Source organism: Caloenas nicobarica, chromosome 9 (genome assembly GCF_036013445.1).
Source record: "Caloenas nicobarica isolate bCalNic1 chromosome 9, bCalNic1.hap1, whole genome shotgun sequence".
Classification (NCBI taxonomy): Eukaryota; Metazoa; Chordata; class Aves; order Columbiformes; family Columbidae; genus Caloenas; species Caloenas nicobarica.
The window spans coordinates 23,578,297-23,593,835 of record NC_088253.1 but is presented as its reverse complement, the minus strand read 5'-3'; the positions used below and the strand labels follow the sequence as shown (position 1 = coordinate 23,593,835).

Below are 15,539 nucleotides of genomic sequence, written 5' to 3'. Positions count from 1 at the left end.
GCGTTTCGTTCTGCCGCGTTACCCACATGAGCCGAGCGCTGAGACGGTGCCAGTGCGTTCGGTTCACAGCAGAACGGTGACAGCCGGGCGGTAGGTGTTGGGTTTTGTTTGAAGTCGGGTATCCCTTTCACCCCAGACCGACTGCTTTAATCCCCCAGAGCTGTGCTGACATCTTCTCTGCCCAACTTCATCATCACTTGTGGCGTTTTGAGAGGACGTGGTGCTGAGGACAGGGAATACAGCTGCAGATTTCAGCACTGTCCAAGGGCTCACGTGTATCTAGACTCTGACACCCTTTTCCGTCATCATCTGCCCTCCATATCTCCTGCTTCTGCCCCTGTCACCTACTCACCCATTACGGTTTTGCACCAACTCATGCTGGGCTGTGCAGGGATTTACCCAGCAACGCTCTCCACCTTTCCCTTAAGGAATTGCCCTGTTGCTGGCCAGGCAGCCAGTGTGTGCCCCGGGGAGCGGGCAGCGTGTCCCGCCGTGCCAGGGCGGTCGTGCCGGGGCCGTTGTGCCAGGGCGGTCGTGCCAGGGCCGTTGTGCCAGGTCCATCGTGCCAGGTCCATCGTGCCAGGGCCGTGCCGGTGAGCAGCCCCTGCCTGTGGCTGCGTCCCTGGGCCGTGGGGTCTGCAGGGCCCTTCCCGGCCACCCCGCTCCCCGGGGAGCGCCCATTACCATAATTCTGCTGCTGCTTCAGGGCACTCTGACAAAAATACGATATCGAACGTGTTATTTTCATCACGTCTAGAGAGCAGAGTGTTTCTGAGGCTGAACCCCAGACGAAGCAAGGTGTTTGTCCTTCCTGCTCAGTAAGTGCGATCATCCCTGGGAAGGGCTCTGGCCGCTCGTGTGCTGCCATGCACAGCAAGAACCGCGCTCGTGCGTTTTGCTCAGAAGCGGCTGTTGGTCCCTGGCCCCGTCCCTGGCTGTTCGCTGCTGCCGGGAGGGCTCTGCCGCTGCCTGGGGAAGCGCGGGGGACGTCTCTCTGCTGCGCCCCGAGCTCACACGGGCCCTTTCCTCTGCTCCCGGAGCTCCGGTGCCGAGTGGAGCGGCTTTGTGTGAGGATGTGGTTTGTTCTTTGTGCCAGGCACGAGTGTCCTCCCGAGTTAACCATCCTCCAAAAGGGTTTGCTGTAATCAATATGCAATCACTCAGCTGGCAGGTGAAATTTCCTTGTGGTAACCCGGCTGCTTTGCAGTTTCTTAAGTTACAGCAATGGCGAGTGATTGAAATAAGGTAAAAGCCAGCTATAAATCCAAGAAAGGAAGAATTTCAAAGCGTGAGTCTGAAGGCATTATTTTGCCTCATCCGGCTGCCAGAGCATGCAGGGGAGAAGGGGAGAGCTGAACATACAAACGGGCAGGCTCAGATTATACAACTGTGGAATTAAAAGGAATAGCTGATAAATTTACTGAACAACTGGAAATTATTTTTATGGTGGCAAGATCAGAGAGGGGAGAAAAAAAGCTGTGGAGGAGCAGTCATATTCCCAAGAGCTGCAGGTTAAGTGTCCCCTTGGCAGCGCGTCCCTGGCAGCCCGGGGGGAAGGTGAGTCCCTGCCCCGCGCGGGAGGATCCGTTCCCGTGAGAAGAGAGGGAGCTGCTCCTACCCTGGCACTGAGAAAGCAAACTGTTTGGGAAGCGTCCAGGGAAAAAGATGTAAGACTCTGCTATAATCACCTTTTCTCAGTAATGAGGGAAACAAGGCTTTCTGAGAAGGTGCCACTAACGGATGGGCTGCGGCAGAGAAAAACAGCTCTTGCTGCTGGAAGGGGAGCGGTGGGAGATGGAGCAATCGGGGATGGAGCAGGTGGCTCCACTGCTTTTGGGGGGCAAAGGAATTCACCGCTGACCAGCGAGACCGGGCAGCACCGACAGCCCAGACGCCACCGGCACAGCGGCAGCAGCCACGTGATGGCGAAGGACTCGCGCTGCAGCGGGGACACGTCACCCCGCAGCCGATGACTGGTTTAATTGCCAATAAATGCACTCGCGGGTGGCACGAGAACGTTCTCCTTGTGGCGCAGGCCCGCCGAGGCGGCTCTGTCCGCCCCGGGATGCTGCGCTGGTGTCCGGAGCTGCTGCCCCGGTCCCGCTCCCCAGCTGCGCCCCATGCAGCGGTTCATGTGCCGGGGCCCACGGGAGGAGTTTATGGCCCCAACTGGGCTCCAACAAACCTTGTCCTTGTGTTTCACTGACCTGTCCCGCTGCGTTATTTCCCCGAGTCCCACGGCCAGGCACCGCTCCCTGCTGCACCCTGCGCTAACCGTATTTAGTCATTAAAAGCTCTAGTTGTGCCGGACTGCCCTCTCCTCCCAAAGAGCAGGTTATATTCTTGATTTTGCAATCATAGTATATGGAATAAATGTAACTAAAATACACCAAAATCCTAACCTATTAACTGCCAGACACTGCAACAGGAGACTTCCTGGGAGAAGTTACGTGTCACTAAGGTATTTTCTCTTTTCATAATGAAGTTCCTCTCCCTGCATAAGCGGTTAGATAGCAGCAGCTGTGAGGGGGACAGCATCTAAACCAGGATAATGGCGATAAATAGCAGGTGCATGCGTAATATTGTGAACCCCATTTGCAATTTTGAAGCCTATGTAGGTGTTTTATTTTGTAACTGTGTTAGACAGACTGTCAGAAAATCATTAGGCTCTGCCAACAGTTCCCTATTCCCAGGTTATGGCTTCCTGACTCATTACAGCTGCTGAGCTTGGCAGGAAACTTGTTTTATAGTAATTTCTGCGAGTGGTGTCCCTGGAGAAGAGACACCAGCGAGCCTGTGACACCGGCGATACCTTCCCCCGGTGACGGAGGCAGCTGGAGCCGTTGGGATCACCGCGTTCCTGCTGCAGGGACACCGGCACCGTTTGTCCCCATGCTGGGACAACGGGATCCCGGGCTGCGGAGCTGATGTCTGGGCAAGGCTCCATCGTAGAGACCAGGAGCTGCTGTGATTTGCAGCTTTCCTGAATATTTGGTAAGAGTTTTAAAGAGAAAAAGGAGCTGTTTAAAATCCGTGAAAGAAATGACATTCCCATTCCATCTCGGGAATGAGCCGCAGCATTGTCCCCCATTGCCCCAAGAGCAGTGGCGGCTGGAGGCTCCTCGCTGTCCCACGGGCGGCACATGCGGCCGGCCGAGCACGTCCTGGGGTGCGAGTTTGTTCCCTGGCGCTCTCTGAGCCCTGTTTTCCCCATCCCACAAGTACTGAGGTCATGAGGCAAAACCCCATATTCAGGTTGTAATAATCCCGAGGCAGCAGTGTTGTCAGTGCTATTAGGGGGTACTTGGAAAGCTGTGGTGTTTACCCTTTTGTGTTTATATTTAATTGTAGAAAATATCTGTATAAATTTCCACAGCATAACTCAAAATTTTTTTTCCTCTTTATCAGCTAATTTCAGCAAAACCAGGAATACACTCAGTCCTCCGACCCATCCTCCGCAAACCATCAACCCAATTAATCAACAGTTCCATTCTGCTTTGTCAAGGACTTGGGGCTGTGGGGAGGCAGAAGAGACCAGCACGTTCTGCTGGCGTTCCCCAGCAGCCACAATACGGTCACGTTAATGTGGAAGCTGCCCCCGCACTCGTGTTTATGGTTTCTTCACTCGACTCCGTGTCCCAAGCACCTGAAGGAAGCAGAGCACACACACCCAGCTTTAATTTCACCCCGCGAGTTTTCTCACAGGCTGACAGCCGAGCTCGGCGCCTGCATCGCGCGGGGACCTGGCAGCAAACACCTGCTGTGCGAGAAGTTCAGTGTGAGGACAAAGATTTGGAGTTGTCTTTTTTTAATCCTCAAATAAAGCAGGTAAACAAGCTTTGGTAACACTCCTTAGTTGCCTGAGCCGTTTCACACCCGTGGGACCCGCCGTTCAGCGAGAATTCTTCTGAAGAAGGAAGGAGCGAGGAGAGGGGGCAGCCGGTGGGATGGGGAGCCCAGCGCTGGGGGAGCCAGAGCTGATGGAGTCGCCTCCATCGTGGACGGTCCGTCCTCCAAACCGCCCCAGCTCCGGGACAGAGCTGCAGGGGGCATCTGCAGGGTGACAGACCAGTAAAACCGATACCTGTGCCGGGTGCAGACGCTGCTCCATGCCTGCAGTTCCTGGAGAAGCGGGAAGACTCCGATGTCCCTTCTGTAAATGCAGCTCGAGCCCCTCGAGATCCCCGAGGGAGTGGGCACGTGTGCGGAACAGGGAGAGTGGTTTGGCAGAGGCTGCCTGGGCTTCCAAAGGCTCTTCACAGCTCTCGGAAGCCCTGGAACAAGACTGAAGGTCTCCCCATGGTGGTTAATCGGTTAAAAGGAAACAACAGCACCAAAAGAAAGGCTCCCTAACAAACGGGGATTAACAGGTAGTTTTCCCAGTGGTTACTGAGAGACAAGAATTTGCCTGGACTTACAAAAATACAACTGAAAGTAGAGCGTGCCAGGAAAACACTATTTGAAAGAAAAAAAAAAAAAACTAAAATGCAGGTAAAAGTAATGCCAGTGGAGCAAACAGCCGCGTTTCGAGCACCACGTCAGGCATCCGCACCAGCCCCTTTCCTCAAGGCTCCTGGAATCCAACCAGCTGGCGTGTGCAGGGCCCAACCCTGCCCTGAACCAACCTGTCTCAGAGAGATGGTGCTTTAGCCAACATGTGCCTTCCAGCTTTAAAACTTTCCATTGATAGACAATCCACTCCAGACCTCACTACAGCATTTTCATGGTTAATGGCTTTGTGCTAAATGTGCACAAGTACCTATGTCCAGTTTGAAATGCTCAATCTTCAACTAGTGGCCTTTTTAGACCACTGTCCTCTAGATTAAAAAACCCTTTGATGAAGTTTCCACGCCATACACGAACACCTCCATGCTATGATTTTGTAACCCCCCCTTTGATAGCTAGATGGGGCTCAAGCCTCTTACCCTAAATAATGTTTTCTGAGCTTTTAGTCATTTACATGGCATTTCTGTTGATTCTTGAAAGCCAAAGACCAAAAAGCCCAAAGCAGCAGTTGCCATTCCCAGTGACCACACAGATCCTTGGCCTTCATTTTTAAAAGAGAGAGTGTCATTCCACACCCAAGAAGTTCTTCTGCACAACCCTCTGGGGAACAGCAGTTTCACGAAGAGAGAAGAACAGCCCCAGCCCATGGAGGACCCCAGGACATCGCTGCCCTTTCTGCTGCAATTCAGAAAGAGGATCAGCTTTGCTGCGATGTCTGACTTGGGCACCGGTGTCAGAGCAGCGTGTACAGCACCACTGAGGGTATCAGACACCAGAACACAAGTTCCCGATGTGCTGGAAGAGCTGGAAGGATCCCAGTGGCAGCACATGAAGCACACCTGGCATTGCCAACTGCGATACACAAAAACAGACACGAGAAACATCCTCCTCTGTTCCCTGACAGAACCAGTGTTATGCGCAAATCCCACATGAATTTCTTTTTCCTTTTCATTTGGGGAGAAGAGACCAGATTTATTTGTTTTTTCTCCATCTAGTGCACATTCACAGTAAGTGAGTTTTGTTTCCAACATGTGTCCAATCAAGACCTCAGGGAGAAAGAAAAACCTGCGTTTCAAGAAGCCACGTGTTAGTTCCCACTTCTAGCCACACAAAAGCACCCAAACAAACCAGGATTCAAGGTATAAATTGTTTCACAGAATATACATTTTAAAGGGACAAGTACAAATATTACAAAATGAACAGAATCACTTTTAAAATACTTATATTTGTTTAACCGTTAAAAACAGACACGTACAGAAAGAGGTAGCAAAGCTAACAATTTCCTGCTGCTCCGGTTAGTGTTGCCTGCATGCACTGGGAACGTTACTGTGGAGCCGCATCTCCGGACAGCTTTTCTGGACAGGACCGCAGACAACTCGACGGTTATTTCTGCCAATGCTATGTGAAGGACCGAGGCAAATCCACAGGCTCACTACCAGCTGTTTCACGTTGTCTGGCTTAACGAAAAGGCATTGAAAGAAAAAGGTTGTCTGTGGTTTACTGCAGAGAGCGAGAGAGAGTGGGAGAGAGAGCACGCGAGCACAGCGGGGCGACGGAGACCACAATCAAATGTCAGAGAACACCGGGAAGTCGCACTTGCTCTGCCACCGCAAGAGAAAGTACGGCAGGTCCGTGGGTCCCAGAGTTAGGACAGAGTATTAGCTTGGTCCCATGGATATCAGCATCACTCGACAGACTCAAAGCCAAAAGCAAGGCAGAAGTTGGGGGAAGCTGCACACCCGGGCTGCACACGCGCTCTCTCTCACGCCCTGTCAGGCTTCCTGAGGGGCCAGCAAGGGCAGCTCAAGAGGTTCTCCCATCCAACAAGTAATAGCGATACATTAACCCTAGGACCAGTGCTCCGAAGATGGGGATTAGCCATGTTGACCAGAAACTATGGGGAGAAAAAACAAAACACACACAACATAAACCAGAAGAAAGTATGGAGTTAATCATTCCTTCAGGATGTTCATCACTCGCTACCCGCCTGGTTTCAGCTGGGAGCTCTGGGAGCCCTGACAGCCCCCCCGCGGCCCCGTGCCCGCACGGCTCGGTGCTTATAAAATAGCAGCTGAAGTGGTGATGTTTCCAGCCTGGCACATACAGAAACCAATTCAGGGGTTTTTGTCGTTGGTTGTTTTTCCTTAAATAAGTCAGGCTGTAATTTGTGCTGTACAAACAGCTGGGTGGATGCTGGGATGGAAATTGCTACAGCCATCCCACAGTAGATCCTCCTCGCTCACAAACTAGCGGTCACAGGCTCAGCGTCAGCAAAGCGTTCTGTGTCAGCCACGGAAGACTGGGGCCCTGTTCTAGCTGGGAGCAGCCCTGGGTTTGCAACTAAATGGGGCTGCTCATGGTAAAGACCCTCCAAAAAACTTATTTTGGACCATCTGCTTGCTGGAAGGGTAGTGCAGTGATACCCCTGGGGGTTTTTGCCTGCTCATTAAGGTTAATATGCAGCTCTCCAAACAGAGTCTCCTAAACCCTGAATTTCTTACTCTTATTTTAAGGAGATACTATACCTTGCTTGGCCTGAGGATGTCATACTTGGATTCTGCAGGAGGAAAGAGGGAGTTAGCAGGGGAAAAAAAGAAACATGAAACACATTCCATCAATCCCATCCCTCTCCAGCCTCTTCCTCAACAGCTGCTGCTGCTCTCCAGTTTCATCAATACTTCCCAGCCAAAAATCAGGTTTCCTGCCCATCCTAAATGGAATTATCTCAATTTCTGGAGAGCCTCAGCACTTGCTTTTCTGCCATAATGCATCCAGTGGATGCTAAACATTGACATTATCTGTGGGGAGCTACTTCACAACACTATACAACTTTTTTTTTTTGGTGGTTCCCCCCTATTTATTTTTACATTGCTGACTTCTCTCTCCTGCTATTATTTTTAAAGTGTACTTGGGCCTGCTTTTAAAACAGACATTGTGCACTGGAAAAAGACCTTGGCTGTACATAACTGACTGGACTTTCTCCTCAAAAGAGAAAAATACTTGAAAAAAAGAATTGAACTCCCATCCAAGGGAGTTACTCAGGTCAGTACTTATTTCTATGCACATTTTACGCACATGATTCCATTTATGAAACGGAGCTGAACCAAACAGTAAGTTTTAAGGTGAATATATGGATAATCCCACAGTCCTGTGCCAGAACTAAGCACAGGCTTCACCCAGCGCGAGTTGCTCTGTCTGGCTGACTACAGCAAGCGAGCTGCAGGCTCAGGCTCCCCAGGGCCCAGGCCCAGCTCACAGGTTCCTTCTGGGCCCTGCGGCTCCGCCGCTCTGCACCGCGCCGGCTCAAAGCGCTGCTGACGGCAGAGCCGCCCAGCCCGCAGCTGGGCCGAGGACAGCCCGCAAGGCGCATGTTTACCCCTCCGCTGGGATTCTATTATTACCCGTTCCCTCGCCCCATCCATTTCAAAAGCATTTCTGCAGCGCCATTCCCTGTTCTAATCCAGGAGCACCTGAGTTTTAAGCAACACCAATGATTACTGGGGCGGTTAACAGAGAATTCTTGTTTCACAGCCAGCCCCACGGTGGCTGTGCCTGTCTCCTGGCTCAAGCATAACAACACTAACAGTTCAGTGGTCAGGCCAGTAATGCACAAAAAATGGTCTGTGGCTCAAGGTGTGGAAATAACATGCTGATATCAGGGGAGAGAGGGCACAAAAAACCACTTCCAGTTTCACAGAGGTGACTGCTGAGCTTCAGAACAAAAACAAAGCTATAATTTGCTTGCAAGATTTATTCATGACTGCAGTTTGTGTAAACATAAAGCCGCAGGCTCCACAGGGAAAAATTAAAAAAAAAGGAAGGTGTGACAACTTCTTTGTTCATTTTGTGAGCATAATATTGTCTCCACAGCATTAATTACAACGGAAAAGTAACACTAATAGCTTACCTTAGAACCTTCTGTTTTACGATCGTGCTGTCAAGAGGGAAAAAAAAAAATAGAAAGATAAGCACTGACTTCAAGAGAAACCTGCAGTGTTTATTGAGGGAATTGCTCTGTACACATCCTTCATCACAGGGGTAATTGCCTGGACTCAGTTTTCAAAGGAGTTGTTCCTTCAGCACTCAAAGGCACCAAAGGTCTCCGTAGCAGACAGGAGGCTGGTTTTTGCACCCCTGTGATCTCTCACCCTCCTGTACTCGAAATGCCAAGGCAAGGGGATGCTATGGCACCACCAGCCAACAAGGGAACCAATTAGATTAACTTTTTTAAGTGCCACTGATTTAATTGTAGTGAGAAATCTGCTCTGAATGGTGGAAAGAGAAGACTTGTTTAGTTTCCTCAGAGATCCTCTTTCCCCAGCTGAAATCCCAGACAGACACTGTGTAAATCCCTGAACTACTCACTTATTTCTTGAGACACATTTTGGTGTGTGTTTACTGTGTGACACAGAGGACAGTGACACCTTTACAGAGTCCCACCGTGTGTTTGAGAGGCTGGTCCTTACCGGGTGGACCTCCCCAATGTAGTACTGCTTGAGCATCTCCCTGGCGTCTGTGGAATGCCCAACATCTTCAAAGCTCTCAGTGGCATCTCTGCCTGCTTGTTCGAGCAAAACTTCTTCTCCACCTGGATGCTGGAAGAGAAGATTTCGGGTGAGCAAAGGGCCAGGTGCAAAAAAGGTACCAAGAGACTCAGCAGCCTTCCTTCTAAATCTTCCTCAAACCAACATCACCACTAAAATCTCTCCTTCAAGAACTGACAGAGAACAACATGTGCAGCACAGCCTGGGAAATATCATACATAGAATAAAACCCTCCCATGATTCTGTAATGGACTTGGGCAAGAAAATATAAAATAAAGGATATCCTCATGTAGCTTTTCACAGGCTTCACCGCATAAATCTCTTGCTTGCAGAGGAGCCTCTCCTGCAGGATTTTCTCCTTAAGAACTTTTCTGAGGCAACTCAACTGCCAGTGAAGCACAAGCCAACGCTGCCTTCACGGGCACCAGTGGAGGAAATCATGTTCAGCTACTACTGCACAAAAGACAATGGTATTTGGCTGACAGCCTCTCTCTGCAATGCAACGAGGAGCAGAGAAGAACAGAGGAGAAGTGCATTGTGTTTCCCAGTGGCATAAGCAGGAACAACTCCAGTGTAGCTGCACCAATACTGAACCTAATCCAGTGTACCACCACTCAACAATCAGGGGAAAAAAAGCATAAAATGTCAAGAAAAATGATACTATTTGGCATCATATACCAATTCCAGAGTTTCAGGAGGTACAACAACAAAAGTACCAAATCCACGGAACACTCCCCAGTGACACTGGCAGTTCTGTTGCAGCAGGGTCACAGCTGCCGTCACATCAAGCCATCTCAAGTGACTAAACCCGCTGCAGTTCTGGTCTCTGTGACGGGTTAGGCTCTTCTCTAGCACAATCAGTACCAGAATTCAAGGAACGGACTGGCAATGGAAAGCACTAACCCCAGGGCCAGCAACATACAATCTCTTTACAGTGTGAGTGTGAACAAATAGTGCAGTTCAAACTATCAGCTAATCCAGTCAAACCAATAAAGCTTCCAGCTCCTGAGTGCACACACAGGGACTAACCCGGTTTTCTGGCGCATCAGGCACCAAACAGAGTTGAGAGGACCAGGCTTATTCTCCGCTGCCTGAAATTCCTCTCCCAGCTCCAAGCCTGGAACTGGAGATGTCAGACATCTCGGATCAAAGGACCAACGCACCTGTTTCTCTCTGTAATGTCCTTTTCCTTCCCACAGGCACAGAACAGTTGTCATTGTCTCTCTTCCTTCAGCTTCTCTGGTTTTGCTGCCAAAAGCCCCAGTATTCCCACTTGGCTGTCAGACTCATACCAAACATACCCTGTGTGGACCCAAAATCAGCCCAGTTATTTACTGCAGTGAGTTGCTGCAGCCAATCCCGTAATCCTCATCTCAGAGCTCTTTATTCTGAATAAATCCCTTGATTGTCCAGGTACATAACAAAATCAATGTGGAGCGTTCTCAGCAGCCCTGAAGGGCAAAGTCTGCGGTCAGGGACAGTTTGGTCAGTCAGTTATGAGACTGCTTTAGCTGTAACACCAAGCGCGGCTCTGCTTGCTTGCTCGCTCCCTCCATACCCGGCTACAGGTCTCACTGCCGTTTCTCCCACACTGACCCTCCTGCTCCCTCGATCTCAGAGGCGGATCAGGGGCTGCCCTGGAGAAAACCCACCTACGAAACAAGGAAAGGAAGCGATAGTCTGCAGGGTGGCTGTGAACAAGCTCACTACGTGTCTCTGTCCACACAAGGGGGTCAAGGGGAACACAGGCTGCAGCAAGAGCACCCTGCAGATCATCTCTGCAGCCCTGGTCCCAGGGCAGGGTGCTGCACACTGTGTGCACATCACTCACACAACCGCCCAGTTTTCAGCTATTTTATAGGCATGCTTGCAAAGATCCACAGAAACCAGGGAACGGAAAGTTGGCCGGTTACTTTAAGCCTTCTAGAAGAACTCCTTAGGGATGTCGCACCAGAAATCTCATTTCAGATGGAAAAATATCAGAACTGAGTTTGAAGATGATAACCTGGCTTTCCTTATCACCTGCCCTAAAAGGGCAGGCAAAAGCTGCAGTAACAGGGAACGTGCAGTTGATATTGGCTTTTGGGGGCATCCAGTTTTTGCTCATACAAGACACAAGAAGAATGGAAAAGCACAAGAGGAGGATGGTAAAGTTTACTCCTCTTTACATGTTTGGGTCTGAAGCCCTTCTATGCACTTGCTAAATCCACAAGTGACAAAAATATTTATTCATGCACATATGTCCTTTGCTATAATCACCAAGCCAAAAGAAAAAACTTCACAACATTTTGGCATTTCGTATTTCTGAAAGGACTCCCTAGTCCAGACAACCACAGCTGCAGCCAGACAATTCTTACCTTGTCCAACCCCAGCAAACGCAAAGCCAGACTATTTATACAGGAAGACATTTACTTTGCCGCAAACGTTCTAAAAGCTGCAGCTCCTGCAGGAAAACATGAAAACTGAAAGTGTGGCAAACAACAGAGGGGCAGCAGGAGGGGACCAGGCTGCTCTGCCAGGGGGCCTAGGGAACACCCCAAATCTCCCCACGCTCCCCAACGCTTCCTGCTGCAGCAGCTGCTGGCAAAAGCATCATTTCAGGGTGAGCTTTGAATCAAATTCTCCAAATTCCGAGCTGGCTCCAGAGACCCAGTTTGCGAGACTGCTGCAACCAGGAGTAACAACGTGTATTCTGGTGGTCCAGTCACCAAGATTTGGGAGAAAATTATACTATTGCCATAAAACTATCTCGGATTTCAAATAATCGCACTAACTCCAGGTGCTCACAGGCTCTCTGAAGCACAGATTGCAGTCTCAGAAACATCTATGACACTGCTGCCTTTGCACATCTCCTGCATTTTGTTCACGTTCTTACAATTCAGTAGAATTTTGCTACGTGATAAGTGTCCTAATTGTTGCTCCTGTTACACAGTAGATAAAGTAAATTGGAAGTTTAAACTGGTCAACAAACTTCAAACAACGTACAGACTTTGAGCTAACAGCTGACCTGCTGTACCTAGTTTACAGGAATCACAAAGCAAAATTCGACAATCTTTTTGCAGTGAGGCTTCTTTGCGATTGCAAAATCACCCCGAGGTAACGCTCCAGCGGGATTCAGCAATCCTGGACACATCACCGCGGAGCAAAGGCCAGAAAAGGTGCCCGTTAGACACCCCTTCAGTGACCACACAGGGAACATGACCCACTGCAGCCCCAACAGCTGCAGCTACAGCAGCTCAGAGCTCCCAAGCAGAGCTATTTATCAGACAAATGTAACTTCTAAACAAGACAAACACTCCTGGTTCTGATCAGCTACACATTGTTCTCCTGTCACTCGACTGATTACAGTGGGGTAACAGATAGAAAGTGTATTTCTGCCAATAAATCAGGCCTTGATCTATGTTGACAAGTTTCACTATGTCAGCAATAGGTGTCCACAGCAGTGTTGTGTCAGCCACGCTGGCACACTTCAAACACTGGCCTTATTCTTCTGCCTCTCCCTAGGCCAAGTAGGTCTTTTTCATGTCAGAAAAACAAAAATGAGATAAAGGGCAATGCAAAATATCATCTCAAGGTAACATTCAAGGCACTGTTTAATGTACTGTTCACCGCCTGGCTTGCTGGGAGCAGTGAAGCGTTTTTTCTGGGCTTATTTCTAACACTGAAGGTGTCCCAGGGAGCACGAACCAGACGCTGCCTTACACAGAGAACACCGAGATGAAGAGTGTGACCGTGACGCAGTGTCCGCGCTCTGAAACACAGCACCATCCACACTGGGGAAAAACACGTTGAAAACATTTTTCCAACTCGTAAGCCTGTAAAGCGATAAGCAGCAACCACAACTGGAACACAGAGACAAGTGTGAGACAAGGCACGCGGTTTCTGCAAGTACCGTCTCAACATCCAGCTGGTTTTGGCTCTTCCAAAACCTGCATTGTTATTTAGAAAACCCACAGCGAATTGCTTTTCCATATTTCTGCTTTATCTTCCCCTGAATCTACTTAACCTTCTTGCATCCACAACACCCTTTGGCAAGCAGTCGCCAGTCTGCTGTTGTGTGGAGAAACACGGTTTGTTTTGAACCTGGCTCCAGGTTTCCGTGATGTCCCCTGGTTCTGGTACCAGACATTGAGACGCAGGCAAACACAAGATATGTCAGAAACTAGTGGAGTAACAAAGTTGTCCACAATACACCCGCCACCCTGCCCATTTCACTTGATCAGCAGAGGTAGCGGGACCCACGGCTTTGCATTCTGCTGCGCTGTCTCAGGAATGTGACAGATGCTGGGTCTGGCCTAGTTTGGGAACCCAAACAAGGGATGGGGTGTGCACTGAGGAGTCAGCTGCTCCAAAAATCCTCCTGTACCAGCTGGAAAATTCCTGGTCTTGTGAACTGACCCTGTAATAGGAATCCGAGCACCTTAGTTCTGCTCCTGGCTCCACCATTTAACAGCTTCCTGAGTTAGGGCTGCACTACGTAGGTTTGTCTCCTTCCCACCTCGACTACAAGCTCTTTACGGTACAGTTTACGTCTTGTTGTAGACGCACGCGCCTAAACATTCAACTGGTCCCTCAGCTCTCCTGTAGAGCAAACAGCTGAGCACCAGCTGATCCTTCCTGCTTGTGCTGCTCCGCAGCACCGAGCTGCTGTGCTTTCACCAGGCACCATCCCACCGCCCCACGTACTTTACTTTCCAGCACACTGGGTGCCAAGAGACTCTCTCCAGCAGCAAAGACCCAAGAACAGCTGCTGCTCTTCAGATCCCATGCCTGACACAGAGGCACCTCTGAGCAGCGCTGGAGAACCCACAGCAGACGTCGGTGAGCAAAGGAGCGAGCAGGCAGGATCTATTTACAGTCCTGGGAAAGCAACATTTTTCATTATAAAAGCCACAAACAGTGCAGAACTGGCTACAGTTCAAGCCATTGTAGTAAAAGACACTCCCTAATTTGTTCACTGAAATACCTGAGAGGATGTCTTGAAATAAATATTGGGGGGAAGCCTCAAAGCGCAGTCAGATTCTGAATGAAGCATTACAATGCTGGATTGAATGAACAAAATCAATTGTGTCCAACTTGATAAATAAATACCAGAAAGCTACACAGAAAGCCACTACCCCAGCTGCCGGGTCACTGTAAAAATGTGGTTATCGTTCTCCACTAAGCCTCTCCACCTCACCAAGGTAGCTTGGTTATTGGATGTTATGACTACAAAGGAGACGTGCTTTAATCAGATGTGTCCAGAGGAAGATCAGAGTTTAATTGAGACAAAAAAGCAAAAGCAGCAGCACACGCGTTTTCAACGAAGTGCTCTTCCACAGCTGAATCAGACTAACTCTGGTACCTTACCCTGTAGATGCCACAAAGGGTTCGGTGTTATTTTAAGCTGGGATAAAAGCCCTTTGAAAGTTTGTTACCATTTCTTCCCACTCTATTTTTAGCTCCCAACACTAACTTGTGTTTTCGAGAAGGTTGAGAAGGTTGAGAGTGGTACGGTTAAAGGCATCGGGTCTAGAAGCAATGTCTGTCCCCACCTCAGGAGAACCGGAGATCCCGCAGCAGAGGCTCAGCCCTGCGGAACCGGCCGTGCTGGGCGCTCGGGGCCGGCGGGAGCTTCCCTCCCAGCCCCACACCTCTCGGGGGCCGGCGGGGGAAGGACGGGGCCTGGGGGGGCTGAGGGGAGCGGGGGTCCCCCCGCTCCCCTCAGCCCCCCCAGGCCCCGTCCTTCCCCCGCCGGCCCCCGAGAGGACAGGCCAGGACCCCGCCCCGCCCGGCCTCACCTCCTCCAGGAAGCGGGTGACATCATAGACGCGCCCGTGGATCACCAGCCAGGCCTCGCGGCTGGAGTTCCGCTTCCCCACCTCCTCCAGCGTGAACACCGGCCCGGCCTCCGTGCGCTCCGCGGCCTCCGTGCGCTCCCCGCCTTCCATGCTGGCCCCCGGCGGCTTCGCGGAACGAAAGGCGTGGCCCACGGCAGCCGCCGTAACGACAGCGGACGCCTCCGCCCGCCCCCTATGGCTTAATGGCGCGTGGCGACTCCCGGGCGAGCCCGCTGGCCAATGAGGAGCGAGCGGCACCGGCAGTGGGGCGACTGCCGGCGCCGGCTGCAGCCAATGGGAGGCCCCGCCGCCGGGCGTGGGCCAATAGGGAGCGGCCAGAGCGACAGGGCGGGAAGGCGTTGGCACTCGGCCGCGACTCCCCCCGGTTCCCCCGACCCCCCGGTTCCCTCCGGCCCCGGACTCCCCGGGTCCCCCGTTTTCCCCCGGGCTGCGGCTGGCGGGCCGCCAGGGCGGCGGCTTTGTGCTGCCCGACTCCACCTGGGCCGCCGGAGAGTGAGGTGCCTGTCAGCGGGCTGTCCGCGGCCGTCCCGGCCTCTGGTAACTCCCCGTCGGGCCTGTTGGGCGGGTGAGGGGACGGAAATCCTTCTGTGGAAACCGGGAGCACCTGTTCTGTCCGGGACCGTCTGAGCTCGCAGATCCCCTCCCAGGA

General features: G+C 51.1%; 1 protein-coding gene across 1 annotated transcript; it reads right to left on the bottom strand.

Annotated features, from left to right (window-relative positions):
• Positions 1-5,711: 5,711 nt before the first annotated feature.
• On the bottom strand, positions 5,712-15,075 carry LOC135991935 (cytochrome b5). The gene is made up of 5 exons (XM_065640801.1): positions 14,831-15,075; positions 8,973-9,101; positions 8,414-8,440; positions 7,032-7,063; positions 5,712-6,400 (listed from the first exon to the last, which is right to left on the bottom strand). Exons 1-5 carry the CDS (start codon positions 14,978-14,980, stop codon positions 6,310-6,312), a joined length of 429 nt encoding a protein of 142 aa, XP_065496873.1. The 5' UTR covers positions 14,981-15,075; the 3' UTR covers positions 5,712-6,309.
• Positions 15,076-15,539: the final 464 nt, after the last annotated feature.